Raw genomic sequence first — 19712 nt, forward strand, 5'->3', positions numbered from 1 at the left:
GCCATACCCCAGCCTTGGCTTGTGCCCCCAACAAAGACGTTGCTGACTGCCTGGCACTTATCCTTTCCACCATGAAGCCTTTTCCACCTAAAGACGCCATCAGCCCTTTCAGCTTCAACCTCCTCAAGAACTGCGGCATTGCTGCCAAGACAGCCGCCTGCAGTGCCCTGCCCAACGGGAACAGCTGCCCCTACACCAAGGATAGGCACAATGCCATCGGCTTAGATGGCTGTTATTCGGAATAGCTTAAAAACGATGATGGGTGATCTAGTATCTCTTCTATTTATTTAGGAATTCTATCAATATAGGACACTTTAAAGGAGAACAAGACTGGGAATGGGCCTTCCGAAAGGTCGTAGGAACCAAAAAAAAGAAAAGAAAAAACTAGAGAAAACTGCTTCTGCATCCTACCTAGATTCTTGCTTTGACCACTAGCATTTCTTTTGCTATCAAAATTAACAAAAAGCAATGTGGGTTCTCAAACAAATTCATCATTTTGAAACATTCTGTTTAAAATTATCCTATGAAACTTTAAAAATCTGCTTGTATTCTTCCTACCCCTGCTGTTTGCCAAAGGGTATTGCCCAGTGCTTCTGAGTTCAATGTTTTAAGCAACCCACCTTTCTAAGTCCAGTTCCTCAAGGCTCGATGCTTTTGAGTGAAGAGCCAATTAAATCCATTTCATGCAGGGGGTTGCAGCATCAGCTGAAGGACCTGAATTAGATCCTCTTACTAACTGTGAGTCTCCCACACTTCCCATCTATCAGGCAATCTTATCATTCGTGATCACTTTCTGTGTGCCCTCAGAATAAAAATATTTCTGTGGGACTTTGCAGTCTAGGCAGGGAGCAGAAGCCTGTATTGCTGCTGCTTTTTGTTTTGCATTGAAAGGAGGGCAAGGAGGGTGATAAATAAGGGACCGTCAAGAAGGGCAGCAGCTCCTGGCAAAGTGCCACTATCACTGCTTCTTCCTGTATGGTAATTTGTTTTTGTTTGTTTGTTGTGCTTGCCCTTTTTGATTCCAGTGAAAACACTTGAACTGAGAACTACTGTACCTGGACACGCTGATACTTTAGGCAGCTCATATTCCACTGTATGCAACATGGATGCTATTGCCCAGCGAATGCGGTCCTCTTTAAGAACTTGTGTATGCGCTGCCAGAATTATCCCAACCACATCAGGCACTTTAGGGATCTTCTGTTTTGGGAGGCTAATTTTTGTTGGGAGAGGGAAGGCTGTCGGGGTTGCGAAATGTTGGATCCCCAAAAACAATTTTCTTTGAGGTTCCCCCCGCCCTCCTATCTCTGTGTTGCGCAGTGTTTCCCATTAGACAAGTCAGTGTTGCCTAAAAAAGTTATTTATAAAGAAGCAAGCATTTATCTTTTGAAAAATAGCAAAAAGAAAAAAAAAAGAAAAGAAAAAAGCTTTCTGCAAGGAGAACAATGCACTTCAAAATCTTACAATCCTACATTTGTATTTATAATTTTTCCAGCTAGAATGACATCCAGCAGGTTTCATTAGGGCATGTGTTTGTGTGTCTGTCTGCCTGTCCATGGGTGGGGCTAGTATGAGTGTGTATTTTTTATTTTAAAATTCCTATTTATTATGCATTTGAGTGTATGCACTGTTTTTCTTTTTGTACTGTAAACTGTATCGTGTAGAAACTAACAAAAAAGATTACCATATCACAAAATATGTTCAAAGCCAAAGATTGGGATGTAGCAATCAGATGAAGGCTGCTGGGGCACATCTTTATGATCTAATAATCTTTTCCATCTGTTTCCCAGTCCTGCAGTGCTGTGCTAGTCTTCGGGCTGTGTTTGGCAGAACATGTGGATTTTAAGAATGAATTATTCCAAGGCATTGTATGTTTGGACCAGTGAGATTTAAGGCTAGTAACCCTGAGAAACGACTGGTTCTTATATTCCCCCAGGTTGTCTTACAGCATCTATTTGATTGTTGAGGAGGACATATGAGTCAGCTGTACACTTGAACCCTTCTGCATCATGGTGCATTTTACACTTTGACAATGTACAGGAATTGAAAACCCAGAATTTAAATGGAAAAGTAAACTTTACCTCCCTCGCCCTGGCCTTTTATACTGGCTTTATGATCCAGAGTGGTCACCAATACAATTGCTAGAGCCTTATTTATTTGCATTGTCTGGTTTTCCAAAAAACAGAAGAATCAGGAAACAGCCAATTTAGGGAATGTGGCTAATGGCTAGATCCTTTAAAAAGGAGAGTTGAATCCAGAACTGAAAAAGGATGAAATAATAATAATAATAATAATAATAATAATAATAATAATACTGCAGATAGGAAACAGGTCCCTTCCGTTTGGCACTGTTTGAATTACCAAAGCCAAATTCCTACAGCCAAATGATACAGCCACCATCTTGCCCTTTGCCAAACAGTGCATTTTTAAAGAGGACATCACTTTGTTTTTCTTCTCCTTTTGTTCAGCCCTCCTCGCCCCCCTATGGGCTTTGTCTTTCCCAGAGACCATTGCATGTCATTTGGGATCAGTTCTTCTAAGTACTTGCTGAATATTTTATTGGTTTCCTGCATATGGATAGGTTGCAAACAATTGGGGGCCTTAAGGTAGCGAGTTCTAGTCTTCAAACAAACCTAACAATGTCCTTTGACTAAGCCTTCTGCAGAGACTAGGGCACTACTAGCTTAACTGTTTCTTATTTCTTTGATGCCCAAGGAATCTTAAGAAATCTTTTCATTTTGCAGCTGCCAGATAATGAGCGTATTAAAAGTTTCAATGCACTTGCCAAAAAAGCACAGCGACAGCCTGTTGCAAATTGGCCATTAATGTTTTCACTGCACTATGGTTGGGTTAGTTTTCTCTGCCCTCAGTTACTCCACATTCTCTACCTTGAAAGAAAGTGTTAACCTTTCTACACCAAATACCTCACTGTTGGAATAGAAATGAACAAAACTTGAATTAAAGATTCCTCTTCTTCCCTGTCCCCCACTTTTTAATGCAGAAAGGTCCTTTTCAGCATTCTGCAGAGGGAGAGCTGAAAACAATAAAAACAAAAAAACCACTTGTTTACATATTTTTAGGTACTAACAACTTACAACTTCTTTCAAATTGCCTAATTTTATTTTAGCCTTCTAAGTGCAATCCTTATGCCCTGCCATAGAAGGGTAAAGAGGACATAAGTTGGGAGGCCAAAGTAAGTCTGAAGCCACTCTTGGTCGTTGTTTGATTTCTTTTAAAGGGCTAAATGAATCCTCCTCTAAAGGCTAGAAGCTTGACAGAGACATTTATAAGAAAATGAGTAAGGGAGAGATCCAGTGCTCCTTGTGCTGGGAACTAGCCTGCCTTCAAGGATTCTGTCTCTTCCCACAGATGCTATTGTTTAAACTCTGTATTCCTCCCAAGCCATGTCTTTATGGCCTGGAGGAATGCGGACTCTTGCTGAGAAATCCTAGCACAGATTGTTCTTATCCCAAAAGAGAGAGAAACCCAATATTTTTTTTTTCTTTTATTCCCGTGTATTGAATTGGAGTTGGTTCTATAGATGTTGCTAGCAGTTTTCTGGAATGAATATAGCCGCAAAGGTTTGTTACAATCTCTGCAAGAGGTCTTGAGCCAGGGAGGTGAAGCTCCCCTGGACCATAGTTCTTAGACAGCAGGGATGCTCCCTTCTCAGTTTCTAGGGTTTTTTTGTTTTTTTTTTAAAGCAGGAATGGAATTTGAAGGAAGGGGGAGAAGCTGAAATGCAAATCAGCTTTCTGAAATAAGTTTCAGAATAAGGGAATTTCCTAACCCTAGTGCCACATGGGTTAGGTTGGCATCTATTTTATTTCAACTTATGTTACCTTCTTATATTAGAACTGCCATGGGTTTGTGCAGGACTTCTTTTGCTTAACTGAAGAAAAATAATCAGACAGGATCGTCTTTTTAACTGCATTCTTGCCAAAAAGGCATTCCCTTCCTTACATTTCACCCTAAAAATTGAAGATATGACAATCAATGTGATCTTTTTAAGGGCTTCAGCGTTCTTAGCTCTGTAGCATCACACATTACTATATTTCTTGTGTTCCATTTTAATCCTGTTTTTTTTTTCCTTTTCCTTAATGATGATGATGATGAAAAAATGGGAGTGGAAACAATTCCAGCAGCGCATATCTAAATTAATATATTTTGTTGCTTTTTTAACAAGGAAGTGGAGGCAGCAGTTGGGTTGGGCATGAAGAAATGTGGCCAGCTCTATTTTAGTTGCCAGTCTTGTTCTCCTTTAATGCTGTAACATGTACATTTTGACAGCACAGCTTGACAGTTTTAAGTAATAATTCAAATGTCTGGTGGTAATAACTTGCATTATTGTGCTAAGATGAGAATTGGTTTTCCCTGGTGCATTTGTAAAAGAGGGCTGGAGGCAAACTTCCTTTTTTACTTCCTCTCTTTTCTCCTGCCCCCCCCCCTTCCCTCCATTTGACTTCCTGGTGTGCAGTATTTTACACAGGGTTGGGAAAAAGTGGGAAGTGGGGCAGAAGAGGATCTCGCTTACAGCTTCCTGTTGCCACCTATTTTAGGAATGGCATAAAATCTATTTTAACCATGCCTCTTTCTTTGCATCTTAGAAGACCCTGTTCCTAACCTTTCTGGATTTTCCCCCCTTTTTTCTTTTCACTTGTCTCAAAAGCAATCATGGAGCTTCCCTCCTTAACCTATCCAAATACTGTAAGGAAGTTTTTCTCCAACCACCTTTCTCCGAAGCACTTGCTTTACAAGTAAAAAAATAAGCACTTTTGTTTAAAAGCATGAGGGTCTAATTCCCCTTTTTATAGCAACCTATAGGAGAAAGGCCAGCAAGGGGATACGGGATCAGGAAAAGCCTATTTTCCTTTTTGTTTCCCCCCCACCCTGCCCCCCTTTTTTTGGTCTATGTTGCATGGGAGGGTGGGTGGAGAATTCTTTTAATTTACTTCAGGGCTCTAGAGTCATGGTTCTAGGGTTCAGAGAATTAGAACAAAGGGAAATTGTGTTTTAAAAAATAAACAGCACAAATACATTTCAGCTTGACAAGTGTATTTGCACTGCCATTGTTAGATAAATGGGCCTTCCACTGGGAGCCCAGCTGAGCCATATAACTATTGACAAACACTGAATGTAAATGTCCTTGTAGAGGGCAAGTACTGAGAAGCGATAAATTGATCATATATTCCTAAGTGGGCACTTCAATGAATTTAAAATAACCAATCCTGATAAAATGATGCTGTTCCTTTTTTTTTTAAATGACTTTATTTTGTTTACTTTTCCCGGAAGTTGCTGGAGCTTAAGAAAACCCATTTGTAGCATTGTTATTGTTCATTACCTTTACATTTTCTTTGTCCTCTTTTCCCGCCCTGCCCAAGGAGTTCAAAATCATGGAATATAGACATCCCCCTCTAATATATCTAAAGAGCTCTAAGGTAAGAGATGAATTATGAACTTGCTGGACTGGAATCTGTATCCCTGAAAGTGATGTGTAAATTAGCACGCAGAACCCTTGTACGTTATCCAGTCTGGTTTCTTGGTTTGGAACAGTGGATCTCCAAAGGGGCCTGTCTGCCCAACGTCTTCTGTATAGACTGAATGTGCAGAAGACTTTGAATCTCCTTTAGGGCTAATGCTCACTTTGTATTGAGAGCTAGGTCTAAATGTTTTGGCTTCCTTCTAATAGGAATGAAACAGTAGTTCCAAGGACATATCCAGAATACCTTGCAGATAGGCAAGTTGGGGTGGAAAGTTTCCCCTGATGGTAGGCATTTTAAACTCTGGGCAGCATAAGGTATTCTGGAACAGCTATGAACCTTGATGTGAGTAATCTTTTTAAAAAATTCAGTTACTGAAACAAATATCTGAGCAAGCAACCTTCCCTCCTTTCCTTGCTGAGTACTGGAAAGTATATTTATATATCCCATATTTATCTCTCCTCTCCACACTCAACATATTTTTCTCAAAACATTTCAATGTAAAATTGTTGCGCAATTCCATTCTGATTAGATATTCTCCCAATAGTGCCAAAGAGATGACAAAGTCAGGAAGATGGTGGAGAGAGATTTGGTGATCTTTCAGTTAATAGCATACTTGGCTTTTTAAAAAACAAATTATTTAAGCTGTAAACCCAATTCGCTTTGCCTTGAGCATATTTTTTATGTCCAGGAAAATAGCCGGGGGGGGGGGGAAGAACCACCATCTGTATTGGAAATGTAGATGTGAAAACCTTGAATTGTTTCATTATTTAAAACCTCCTCTTGGCGGACTTTTTTTTTTTTTTTACTGGGTGCTTCAGTATCAAGCATGTAGCATTTGAGAAAAATGTGACTTCAGCATCATTAACTACTACAAAACAGTCAATGAATATTAAAGAAGAGATGGGGATATATAGATTTTTTTCCCCACTGAAGCAAGGAGAATGTTAATTGAAGTTGGGATTCTGTGAACTTTGGAGCAATGATTTCATTTGAATCATGAACTTGGGGGTCAGAGAAAAAGTTCTTAATGTTACAAATAGGTAGAAAATATTTTGGGCTGGGGTGGGAAGGGGATAGATCTCTAAGGACTCTGTAAGGCATCTGTAGCAAGTTCTTAGTGTCTTTCTTTCAGTAATCTATGTGTAAATGCTGCACCTATGTATATTATGCACATAAACATTTCTTTGAATAAGATAGGACAGACCTCATCACCAGTCAGGTATAAACTACTCTTCCTCTTTTGTGTGTTGGTTTTCCTCTGTGTGTATGTATGTGTGCGTGCGTGTGCGTGTGTGTGTATATATATATATATATATACCTGTATGCGATGAGCATCTTTTCGAATTCACTTTTGGTGCAAAAACAAAAGGGATTAAAAAGAGAAGAAAGAAAAATAGCCTTACTTTTAATTCCAATCCTATCTTAGTTTGTCAACTTGAATATAATAAAGCAGAATTGCATGAAAGTCTTTGAAACTAGCTGAGCCTTGTGTGCACGGTGAGTGGCAGTAAACTTTTTTCTAAACAAAAATTAGTATGCAATTTCAGCCACACAGCTTTTAGAAAAAGTCCTGCTTTTTGTTTTTGTTTTTTTTAAGAACGGCGCAGGGGGGTTGATTATACCAGCTTGTGCCTGCTTTGCCTTCTCAAAAACTTGGGAATTAGTTCCCACTCAGTCACCAGAAGAGAGATTTCATAAAGAATCTCACATTGTAATTTTTTTTTCATGAAACCAGTGTTTTCCAGAAGATGGTAAGACCTTTGTTAACCTTTTCAGAGGTACTGTCAGTGTACCTCAGAGTGTACTGTCAGTGTAGATTAACAGCATGTTTGATTATTGAAGATAATATTATCATGGGGGTTTAGGAAGGAAAATAAAGAGATGCCTTTTGTAATACACCAGGAGATGGTTCAGATTATTCCTTTGTCTGCTTCCAAGATAACTGCCCTAGTGTTGCATCCTGTTTGGCCTGCATAAATTATTACTACATTTTAGATACAACTGCATATTGCACTTCCATCAGCAATAGGGAAAAGGCAAAAAATGACTGGAAGTGTGGAAATTATTCCAGTTGGTCTTTTGACCTGCACCATGGATATGTTAATCTATTGTGTAATTTTTGTCCCAGTCATTTGGTTGCAGCACTGTAAATGTGGTATCTCTTCTGTCAACTTGATTATGAGAATAAGGAGAAAGGTTGGTTTCAAGTCCTGCCTCTTTGCTGTGATATGATTAAGGTTTGTCAATGTATAGCTGTCCCCTCTAAATTTGACTGTTCTTGCATGCAATCCTCTATGATTGTTCATCTTTAATTTAGATAATACAAGGATCCTAGATTTTGGGGAGGGGGAATAGATGGAGTAGCTTCACAGAAACAAATGTTACAGACTTGAGAACAAGCTGCCTATGGTTGCATCAGGAAGAAGGTCTTGGTTCTTATATTCTGAGAATTTCTTTGATATCTGAAATTTGCACTAACATGTCATCTGATCAATTGAAGATATCTTAGGCAAAATTGGAAATAGGGGCATTAATAAGTAGAGCACACTTACAGAGATGAGAAGCGTGAGATAAAAGATCAAAACCAAAAGGAAAGTTGGTACCACAGGTTCTTGGAAGTGAACACAGAAAAGGCTTTCCTGTTGTGTTGGGCATCGTGTAGACAATGTTGAATGGTTCGGGCACACTTTTTAGAATCCTGCAGCGCCTAGTATACAAAAGTAAACCCTTTTTGTACTGACAGAAGCAGACAGAGGCCAGTGGAAGAATTAGCAGTTAAAATGAGGAACCAGGAAAGATCAGTGTTGAAGGAAAGATCTGGAAACATAGCTTTGTGGACTGAAACTAAATAGGGCATTATTGCAACCATAGTGTAAGCTGTCAGTTCTCAGTATTTTGAAAGGCATTTTTCACTGGTCCACTTGAAGATATTTATTGAAATGGCTGCTGATAGTTTTGTATGCATGTCCTTAACTTGAACTTTTTGGAAAAATGATAGCGAAAGAAACTTCCTGGAATGCAATTGCAGTTAACCTAGATGTTGTGTCAGTATCTCTGGCTTGCTGACATTGGAGTAGGTGACTGAGGGAAATGCATTTAAAGACAACCTGCTGGCATTTCTCCAATTTGCTTTCCTGCTTCTCCTCTACCTTGAAGTTCACCTTTTGGCACTATCCAACTGACTTCTGATTCCATTAGAATGGGGAGAACGTTGATCCAGGAAGTTAGATTTCAAAACAGAAACAGAAACGGATGTTGTATTGAAAGGATACTCTTAAAAATGTTAACCATTCCAGACGCCTTAGCTACCTAACATGAATGTAGCTTGTTTACTTATGAGAAGAAGCACCTTACAAAGTTATTCTATCTTCCTGTAGTGGAAAGGCTAATAATTTAACCTTGGCAGGATATATAGGAAGCCCGTTTTGGTTGGAAGGATTTGCACTGAAGAAAGGGAGCATATTGGTAGTTTGCTCAAATCCATCTCTTTCTCAAGTATGAAACCTAAATTGGCTTCTCCCCCCCCACCTGTCTCTTTTATTGTTTTAACTTCACTTACTCTCATCCTTCATCTCATAAAGAAAGGCAGGCAGCTGATTTAGGGTTTCTTTTTATTTCCCCCTTCTCCCTGCATTTTCTCTTGTGTACAAGGTGACAGATCTCTGGTTTTTTTCCTAAAGTGAACAACCCTTAATCATAAAGCCTTATGAAGTATCTCTGCTTAAAGTCTGTGTGACAATTGGAGGGTATTGGATCTCAGGTGGAATAGAGAGATGCAGAACATTAATCTGGCTTCTTTGGTCCTAATCTTACCTCCCTTCTGTTCCCTGCAATCTGTACATCCTACTCTAGTACCTTGAAAATTGGTTGTGGATACAGTGAACCCCTTTCTTCACATGTTTAGTTTTGAGACTTATAATCCAACTCTTCTGGGGTGAGAACACCAGCTTTGGGAAGGCTGAACTAAAAATGTGTGTTAATTCTTGCCAGGGTAGTTTTCTTTCTGCCCTGCTGTAATTTGATGCCATGGTTGTATTGTATAGATTCAGAGCTTTTAAAAATTGCACTAAATATGTATGTGGCAATTTCTGATTTTTCCTTTAAATCTTTTTTTCCCCAAACCAAAAAGTTTCTTCTGTTCCTGGGGAACGGCACAAGTGTAATATATCTGTTATTTGTTCCTTTTGCTTTTTAATGGATCTTGCTTCCTTTCACACTAAAGCAGCGCTCTGCAGAAGGATATAACACTGAATTCTTCAATTTCATTAATTTTTTATTCCTTGCGCTATTCTCTCTTTTACAAATTAATCTGTCCCTCCCCCATATTAATACATTTTATCACAATACTGCTGTTTTCTCTTTTCACTTCTGATATTTGCAAGTGACTTTAAAGTATAGGAACAAGGCTGCAGAGCAAGACCTCAGTCCCAGAGCTTTGGGCCCTCCTAGTTTCTACCAAAAGACAGACATGGGTATATTTACAAGTTTATCTCCAACAGAAATTTAGAAGTAGAGATTCTCCCCCACCCCCACTCCTTCCCCATCCACTGGCTATACTCCTGACTCCCCCACACACATGCTTTTTGGCACCAAATTAGGCCATCCGAAAGTCCAGAAAGAAACAGGTGTGTGGTTCTTTCAGAATTAATGGCTAAGTAGAACATAACTTTGTTCTGAAGAAGTGGTAGAAAAGTGGGGATTACAGGCCGTGTACCTCTGGCTGAAGGGCTTGGCCCTTCTCCCCTCAGCACTTGGGCCTTTGAGAGTGATCTAATTTGGGGCAAGGATAGGGCCTCCTCCTGCATTTCTTTGCCACAATATCCATGATCATAGTAATAAAGCACAAACAGAGTTTTCTGTAGTAGATTAATTAGCAAAAGAAACTGGCAATAAAACTAGGCAAGTGCCCAAGTAGCTGTTTAATAAAGAAATGAGAATTAAAAGCAGCCATGCAACTTTCTATCTCTGGATATAAATTCTATAAACTACTACTATCCCCACAGTAGCAGTCCTTATCACTTTTGAGGCCTCTGCTGCAGTGAGAGCACACAAAGAACATACGCTTTGGTGATTTGGTGAGAATGTGTTGAGGCAAATATGCCTAGATATATTTGGAAGTGGCTTGAACTCTTAGCTTTTCACAAGTTTTATTCTTAGCTCTTCACAAGAATCTGACAAAGGATCTCAAGTTGCATTCATATTTGAGAAGTAATTGGGTTACTAATTGATACATCTGCCTTCAGATTGCTTGTCTTCCAAACTAAGAAAAGACAGGAGAAATGTTACACTGATTCTGGTTGGCTAAGATGTGCTTAGGTATTTTTATGCTAAGAATGCATATGCATTTCTCAAAAAATAGCTTCATAACATAATTTTCCTACTACAACTTTTCCTTTCCTGGCATTCACCAGATGTTCTGGATACCAGCATTCATAATCCCCACCCAGTGTAGCCATTGGCCCACAGACTGGAAATTAGAGAGTTGCTCCAAGAAATTCAGAGGACGCCAACATGGAGAAAACTGTCATGTTGTGTAAATTCCAGATCTAAGCCTCTACTAGAATTGGTATGATGGTGAGGGATGTATAGGGCAGCTCATACTGCCCCCCCCAAAAAAGGAAGGTGGCACCACAGCTCACAGCTTCCTTAAGTTAAACACAAATGTTAGAACTTTCAAGCCCATTCGGATGGGAGAAAACAGTATACCCTGCATGTTGCTCAGAGGAATAAGTTACATCAATGAGACCTGCAGTTTGCTGTGGAAATTAGTAAAATCCTAATGCCCCCCCCCCCTTTTTTTTTGGCAGTCTATTTTGAATCTAGGATTGGGAGACCATGTTGACAATCTAACTAGAGCGTGCCTGCATTTGTTTTTTGAAGTGGAATTGTGGACTTACTATTATTCTTATTACAGTTAGCATTCCTATTGCATGTTTATTTTTAATTACTTCGCCATGCTGTGTCTGCAACTTGGATGTCATGAACGTGGGTGAAGTTGGAAGCTTGTGGTTTTCCTTTGAAGATCAGGAGGAGTTGCTTTCTTTTCCTTGTGTTAGGTTCATGACAGACATGCCCCAATAATGGCCAACCTACTGTTTTACTAGTTGTGGGCTTGTCTTATAGCAATACTTGTTGGCTGTGAGCTTGCAGGCACTTAAAAAGCTACCTGTGTTTGAAACAGATTTCTTCTTTGGGAGCAGCAATAAAGGGGATGGAGGAAGGGGAGGGGGAGTAAAACTGGTTGCTGTGTTGAGAGTTTGTAGTCTGTTCTGTAGTTTGTACTCTTGGATGTTTTGTGTTCTTAGTTCTGTTTTATTTAATTGGGGGGTGCATTATAATGATAAATGGAAGGATTTTGAAGTATTGTGATACAATTCTTTATAAGCACTGATTTCAGCCCCAATGGGAGTTTTCTGCTTGAAAGCTTTGATTACCTTAATTGCTCATGTACTGTACCTTCCCACTGTTGTCCTTGTTGCTTTTACCAGTTCTTTCTTCCTTCCTTGGTTTCTTTACACTGAGATGCACAAATGGTATGTACCTTTTAAGGGACACCCTAATTGTGTTTTTTGTTGTCTAAAGGTAGATACAGCCAATATTTTGTGATGGTATTTGTAGTAAAGGGTGACTTAGATGGTATATTATGTCTGCATGAGCCGCAAACTGTGCTTTTTTCCTTACTCTGTCTTCTCTTCCCAGCCATTTTCTCTAGCTGCAAGTATGCAACAGAGTTGGGGGGAAAGTGTGAGAGCATTGCACACATTGTACGCCTTCTTTGCTGTAGCTAGGGGTGACAGTCTAATTTACATACATGTATTTTCCAGCCTGTCTCCTAAGGATTGACAAAGGCATCTTACTATTGATGCTAACTTTTACTGGATTGTGGAAATATGGTACAGTTCCTTCAGGGTGGCTTTAATTAGCAGAAGATCAAACCAGAATTGGTTTTTTATTTTTGTTTTTTGGGGTTTTTTTTGTCCTTGTATAAATAATGTAAAATCTTAAAATATGAATCCATTCAAACACCCCTTTGCCTAGCTCCTTTTTCTTGGCTCCTGAGCACTTCTCAATTTCTTGCATTTCAGTCTGGGACCAAAACCATATAATATAGTCCTTAATAGCTAGGAGAACCACAGTAAATCCCCAAAGGAAATCTGTCCTATATCCACTTAAAATGGAGAGAGAGGCATTAAAGCAGCCTTTCCCAACTGCTGCTCGCTAGATGTGTTGGATTTTAACTTGCCCACCCTTTGGCTCTGCTGGCTAGGGCGCTAGGGAAGTTGAAGTCCATCCCAGCTGGAGGCCTCAGGGTGTGGAAGGCTGCACTACAGTATTCTTTCTGCTTGACCTGTAACTGCTGCTTATAAGTGGAAGGCTTTTGTCTTCCATGTTGAATCATTTGGTCCAAAGGCATTCAGAGAAGAGTGTATATTCTGACATCATGTCAGTTTAGCATTCTGTTAGCTTTATCTGCACATTTGGGGCAAGGTTTTTAATCCTTGGTTAGCATTATCATAGTATTTTCTCTAACTGCATGGAGGCCAGTGTGCCTCATTTTGGCTTCAGTGTCAGTTCTTCAGGGAACTGAGAGGGAAGTTGCCCCAGTTTAGAAGATGTTTTAGTAGATTTTTTCTTTTCCCTTTGTGTGTTATGGCCATCTGCAGGAATGTAGGACACTTGAGGAGCATTTGGCTCTACAATAAAACTGGTTTTCCTCCTTTTGGTTAAGGTCTCTGTATCTGGGGTCAGAGCCATAGAGACTCCAACTAGAGCAGATCAAGAATTTCCATACAATCTGTGTGAAAAGTGGACTTGGAGAAGAGGAATGGATCTTAGCATTTCCCTTCAAAGTTGCCTGCCCTTTGTGCAAGCACTTTACATTTAGTGCATGGATAATCATATGCAGAGTCTTCATAAGTATTAATTGCAGGTGATCTTAAGGAAAGATCAGCTAAACTGGTAAAATCATGTCTTTTTCTTTTTTTCACACTTAAAAAAACCCCCTAACTTCTATAGTTGAACTGACAAATGAAATATTTAGTTCTGGAAAGAACTCCCGGAAATGAACTTCCATGACAGAGTTTTCTGAAACAAAATCATCCAGTGGTGGCTTTACCACTACAGATGCTCTCTGAATTAATTCTGATCTGCAAAAGTTTTGAATTTGGGATATGCTATCTCCCATTCCTTCTCCTCCTGCTCAGGGTGGAAGAGCTGTCTAGGATTATAGAGATGCCTAAATTAAAAGATGGACGGGTGTCTTGATGTGGAAGTCAGTCTACATTTCAGTAGTTTGGTTTGGGGTATGGAGGAAGAACAGATCTTCATACTACTTCTTGCAATAAAAAACTGAGCAGATCAGGGCACACAAAACCCTTTCTTGCTCTTAAGATGCTTCTCATCTTAAAACACCTGGCAGCCATGGAGTCCATGCAAGGAGGGAAAATCTATAGGGTAGGAAATTCTGTATATCCTCTCTATTTGTGTTTCCTATGATCATCTAATGAACATTAATTTGGGAGGAGGAATGGAAGGTAGTTCTTAGATCAGCACCTCATACTTACTGTATCTGTTTTGTATTTGGGCTTTTGTATTTAATAGGGTAGAATGGGATGGGGAAATAATGTTGTTTTCACCTTCAGAGCACTGAATCTACAACCTGCTGATCAAGACCAGCATGCAACCATGTTGACCTCCTTTGAGGCAGGGGCCTTAATTGGGATGGTTTAGTTAAGCAGATTTTTTTTTAATTGGATGCCTCTATGTGTGTATGTGTATATGTGTATATGTTGAAATGGGTGGGTGAAGATGGGAGTATTGTTTGAACAGTAATATTTTGGGTTTGGGGGTGAAGGATGGGCATTGGAGCAAGAATGGAAGTGCTCCCTATGAAGCATTGCCCTTCTCCATTGGCTGTACTTTTGGATCTACAGTGATTGTGGGGAAGTTTAATTTTGCACCCTTATCTTGCTAGTGTTGGAAAGCTTGGACCAATGTTTAGAAGAGATTATTAAAAATAAGCATTCAGATCAGCTCACGGGCCTGCCTTCTTACTTGCAGACACATGATCTTCCTTCAAACACTGGTTTAAAGCACAAAAAAATGCCCAAATGCTCACTCTGTGGGTGTTTCAGAAAGGGGGTTGTTTGGTTACAGGGCAGGAGTTGCCAAGGCCAGTTCACATTCCCCAAAGTCTGCTTTTAACCCCAGTGCAATGGAAAATCCTGATAACGCAATCAGAGTGTCGCTCTTTTGAGATTGATTGGCAATCTCCCTTTCTTACTGAGCTCCTTGCCCCCATTTCTTCACTGGAAGCAGTCTCTTTCAGTTTAAAAAAATAATAATTATGTTTCCATCAAGATCAAAGTTTTATTCTTAGAAAGGCAGATCTGTCAAACCAACCATTCTCTCTCCCCCTCCCCCCCCCAGCCTGGTTGTTCCATGAAATGAAAACATTATGTTAAAAGATCGATGTAAAATCATACTGAATTAACAATACAGTGAGGTATCACAAGCCATCCATTCCCCTTTCTACACATCTCAGTCTTGCACAGTGTGGAAGCCACCTTGTATAAGCCCTTTACATGAATCCTGTGAATGATTAACCTTTTTTTTTTTTTTGTCTCAGATGATATATATGCATTTTCAGAATTTCTGCATTACCTTTGGGGGGGTTGGGGAAAGGGGTTAACAGGAACTTAAAACTAAATTAAAAAAAAAAAAAAACAAAGCATTCAGACTTGATCTATTTTCTACAATGTATGCTGCGACCAGGTCCTGTTATTCATATTGTGGCTTTGAATCAATTATGTTGATTAAAATGCTGTTGCTTCTATTTGCCTTACTTTTTTCTTGTCTCCAGATACTGTGTGAGTAAAAATACAAGAAATAATAGGTGAAAATTCTTGATGATATGACTGTAATTCCATAATCTGAGTCAAACATATATTTTCAAACCACAGATCATTTTACAATCTGTAAAACACTTCCCCCCTTCTACATCAAAATCTACGTGGGTACCTTTTATACCAATTGGCTTGTGGCCAGACAGGACAATTCTATTTAATGAACCTTGAGGTTCAGAAATATAAAAAATCCGTCCTATGCAGGAGCTCAGTTTTGACTGCTTGAGTTCAAGGTTTATGCATGTCTGTTCAGAGGTATACAGTACATGCCTATTCAGTGTGGTTTACTTCTAGGTAAAAATGCACTGTAGCACTACCTTTAGGTTAAGAGATACATTGAATAGGGCAAAAGAGGAAAATTGGTGGGGAGAGAGCAAAAAAGGGGGGGGAGTATTTTTGCTATTTGAGAAACTAATTCAACTCAAGTGATACCATATCTCAGAATGTAATATACTGGCAAACTTCTCACTAACTTAAGCAGCTATAGAACTAACAGATGAGAAAATCGCATGCTGTATTCTTATGCGGCTATTCCATGCCACATTAAAAACAACTGATTTTGTTTTCAAACAACTGATCAGTAAAGCTGAAATTTATAGCAGCTCTGTTTTCCACATACCCCCCCCAAAAAAAAGCAGCGCCAGAAAATAAACAGGTGCCTATTTCCACCCCACTTGTGAGTGCATTCACAGGAACAAAGGCAACCAGCACAGAAAGTAATCCTGTGCAGATATTGAGGGATTGCCTGCTCAATATCCTGGGTATAACTCCAGGGCATTTCTCTCTAGACCTTGGTGTCCTTCCACCAAACAAACTGAGGGCCTTTAAGAATGTTCTGATTGTGGCTATCAGACAAGCTTCCCCTCTCTAAAATAGGTCAGTTGGGTAGTCCACCTTTTGTAGGTCAGCTGCTTTTTCCCATACATCAGATGTCTTCCTTGCTGTGGCAACAACCTTATGCAGCTGCTTCTTCCAACACTGCTGGGCCTTCCCTGACACCTTGGAGACCCCTGTTCTTTTATTATTTGTGCCGGAGAACTGGGGGAGCAGGGAGAAGGACACCTATCTATATCTTTGGAAGAGTGAGTTTCCTGATTTAAGAGGCTGAAATTCTGCCCCATTGCCTCCAGCAACCTTGTGCAGCATATTATGAAGTGTCACTGGGAGGAATGTTTTTGAGACTTTCTTACAGGTATTGGTAATGAATGCTTCTGACAAGATATAATTTGAATTAAAGACAGCTTCCTCTGCCCTTTGAGCAAGTGCTTTCATGGCTTGTCCTGCTGGGGCTTTTTTAGATTTCATCAGAGGAGACATTAACACAAGCTTGGTGCCTCAGCTTCTTCCTATTCTTTCTGTCTCTTGCAACTGGGAAAAGGGGACACTTATCTAGCCTCAAAAGTGCTCTGTTCTGTATTTGTCCAATGCGCATACCTACAGAAGTCCTTTTTTCCCATCACAGAGAACAACTCTCAGGCTCTTCTTGGACGCTGTCTCAGGATGATGGGTGCTTGAGACGTTCCGTCATGCTTTAACTGCGCAGTTGTGTCTTTGTAACCCTCAAATGTCTAACCCAGAATAACTGCTGCTCTTGAGACCATTCTTTAACCAAAATGCAGTAGGAACCACAAGTACATGGTATCAGAACCAAGGGGCTATCTAGAATAGGTACAGTTTCTTAAATAATTCTACCTTATATTTAAACAATACATTTGAAATAGGCCCACTCTCTCCTAAAACAACTGGCCCCCTCCTCCCTTTAACACAGTATAATGGGTTTTCAACATGCTAATTTTAGTGGCAGAAGTGGCAACCTACTTCCTTTTTATAATGCCAAGCAGGCTGGGTGAGGTGGAGATTTTCTCATTTGGCACAAAGTTTTACTGCCACCATACCCATTAACACGAGTGGGATGGTTGGCAAAAGAGTGGATCACTCTTGCTTCCAGACTTTCTTTTGTCCTCTTCCCCAACTTCCTTGGATGACCCAATTACAGTAAATGATTTTACAGCCTTCCTTTCAGGTATAGGAAGAGGGTAGTCACAACTGATGGCAGAGCCAGGAATTCATTTTGTCTTGCAGCTGGGAATTCCTTTTGGAATGTCCTACTCACTCATCCATGTGGACACCGATATGCTCTTCAAAGAGAGCAATGCAGAGCATAAGGCCGCCTCCAGTGAGAAAGCCCAAGTTCTGGAGAACAAAGTGTGTGAAGGATCTTTTGTTGCTGCTGGTAGGATGCCGCTGCAGCATTTCAGGTAGCTAGAGAACAAGAACCAGCTGTTATCACCTTGGCAACACTCAGAAAAAAAATCCTACTGCAAACTGATAGAAGGGCTCTTTGTCCTTGAAGAGATGGCAACAGCAACTGTATAGTCATATCTTAATCACATTGCAACTTTTGGTACCTGAGTCCTTAAGCAATTCAGCAGCAGAAGGACCCAGGTGTTTTCCCCGTGAAAAACTTTCACATGGCCACTCGTACACCAGGAGGTTTTCACGTTGGTTTATAAGGAAAGCGCCATGTAGACTGAGGCATATTTGTCAAATTTCCCTGCAGTTTGGATTTCAGAGTCACAAGCACTAATTCCTCATGGATGTCCTGCATATCCTTTTGAACTTAGTCTCATTTCCCATAATCTTTGAAGGAAGGAACAACAAGAAGCAACGTGTCTGAAGTTACAGTTCCACCTTTCCTGTTCTACTACAAGCACCAGATGCTCTTTTCTACACAAAAGCTTTGGTAACCCACTTTTATAGTATTTGGGGGAAAGGGAGAAACATTAATATTCCAAATAAAATGGGTCTAAAATCTCAATCAGAGACAAGGTGCTGATAGATCTGAGGTCAGGATCAGAGAGGTGAACTTGACCTCAAATCTATTTCCACTCAGATCTTCCTCAGTTGAAAACTTTTCAACTTTTTCCTGTTGAAAAGTTACAACAGATGGGACTGGTTAGGAGTCAGGGCAGATGTACCAAGAATCCAAAGAATCCTCAAGTCAACACAACGTAAGTTAGGCCAGCTTCTGAGCTGGCCTAATTTTTTCTTTTCCCATTGCTTGCCAGGGCTAAAGCTTTAGATCTGAGAAACAGTTTAACATCCCTGCTGTTTGGGCATCATCTCCTCTCTCTCAGTTTAAGCAATTGTGTAGGATTGTTAGGCTAAAATACCAATTTGAGCTCTTCATAAGGAAAGGGGGAAAGAAAGCAACAAGTAACAAAGAACATTTAATATTCTGTGGGCTCCAAATTTCATTGTGGTGGTTGTACTTGCAGTAGAGAGGCCTAGATTCAAGGCTTCAGACACCCAGAGAGTTTAATGGGTGAGTTTAGGCCCTTAGGTGTCAGCCGATCTTACTTCATTGCTACTTTAAGGATAAAACTGGGGAAGACTCTCACGTACACCACCTCTCAGAGAAAAGGTCAGACAGAAATACAGGTAGTCCCCAGTTTAAGAATTAGTTCTGTTCCTAAGGTCTGTCCTTAAGTCAAATTTGTATGTAGGCCAGAACAGTATTATTGTATAATACTGTATAAGTAGTATTGTGTAATTAACTCGAACCATTGTGTATTTAACTCAAATCACTGCGTATTTAACTCAAATTTGGCTATAATAGGCTCCGTTCTCAACTATGGGTCGTCCTTAAACTGGGCATTCTTAACCCAGAGACTCCCTGTACAATAAATAAATGAGACTTGTACCACACAGAGAGAAATAAAGCACAGTCCTTACCATATCAGCTAGAGCTACATAAAGAAAAACACCAGCTGTGGTGGCAAAGATCCAGGGAGTGACCTGGGAAGTGGTCTGACTGACAATGGTCCCCAACACCGTGCCCCAGTAAGCCAGGAAAGCAGACAGCAGGTTAAACAGCAGCACCCACCGGAGTGACATGCCTGCTCGGAGTAAGACGGCACAGTCTCCTGCCAAAGAGAGAGAACGTTAAGGCTACCCCAATCCCCCTTGAAACCAATAAAGTCTAGGTATGAACCTGTCACAGCAGGACATGACCACTTGCTCTGAGCAAGCTTGGAAATGTGACATGCAAAACTAAAATAGACCCAAAGCAGCAGCATCCCTTGTTCACTCACCTAGTTCATGGGGTAGTTCATGGCAGAAGACAGCCAATGTAGTGCTTAAACCACTGGAGAGTCCATCTGAAAAGGCAGCCCCTAAGGAAGAAGAACTCCATTGTATCAAGGCATGTAAGTCTAAAAGAGCCTGTGTGATGTAGCAGTGATGGTGTTGGGCTAGGAGAGGCGAGTCCCAGGTTCTAATCCACCCTCAGCCATGGAAGTTTCCTGGCAACTGTGGGATGGTCACT

General features: G+C 40.2%; 2 protein-coding genes across 4 annotated transcripts in view; one reads left to right on the forward strand and one right to left on the reverse strand.

Annotated features, from left to right (window-relative positions):
- ANKRD52 (ankyrin repeat domain 52) overlaps positions 1-15315 on the forward strand; it is a 90467-nt gene extending 75152 nt beyond the window's left edge. The window contains exon 28 of the mRNA XM_007425786.3: positions 1-15315. Within this exon, the coding sequence (XP_007425848.1) occupies positions 1-245 (245 nt within the window). The 3' untranslated portion in view covers positions 246-15315.
- Positions 15082-19712, reverse strand: part of SLC39A5 (solute carrier family 39 member 5) — a 21121-nt gene continuing 16490 nt past the window's right edge. For all 3 annotated transcript variants that reach the window (XM_015887675.3, XM_025165163.2, XM_025165164.2), the window contains 3 exons: positions 19480-19560; positions 19121-19311; positions 15082-17647 (listed from right to left, as the gene is read on the reverse strand). In XM_015887675.3, coding sequence (XP_015743161.3) covers positions 17495-17647; positions 19121-19311; positions 19480-19560 — 425 coding nt within the window. In that variant the 3' untranslated portion in view covers positions 15082-17494. The remainder of the gene's footprint in view (positions 17648-19120; positions 19312-19479; positions 19561-19712) is intronic.

Source organism: Python bivittatus, unplaced genomic scaffold (assembly GCF_059951505.1).
Source record: "Python bivittatus isolate LINGU-HERP-01145 unplaced genomic scaffold, Pbiv_v1 ctg000220_np1212, whole genome shotgun sequence".
Classification (NCBI taxonomy): Eukaryota; Metazoa; Chordata; class Lepidosauria; order Squamata; family Pythonidae; genus Python; species Python bivittatus.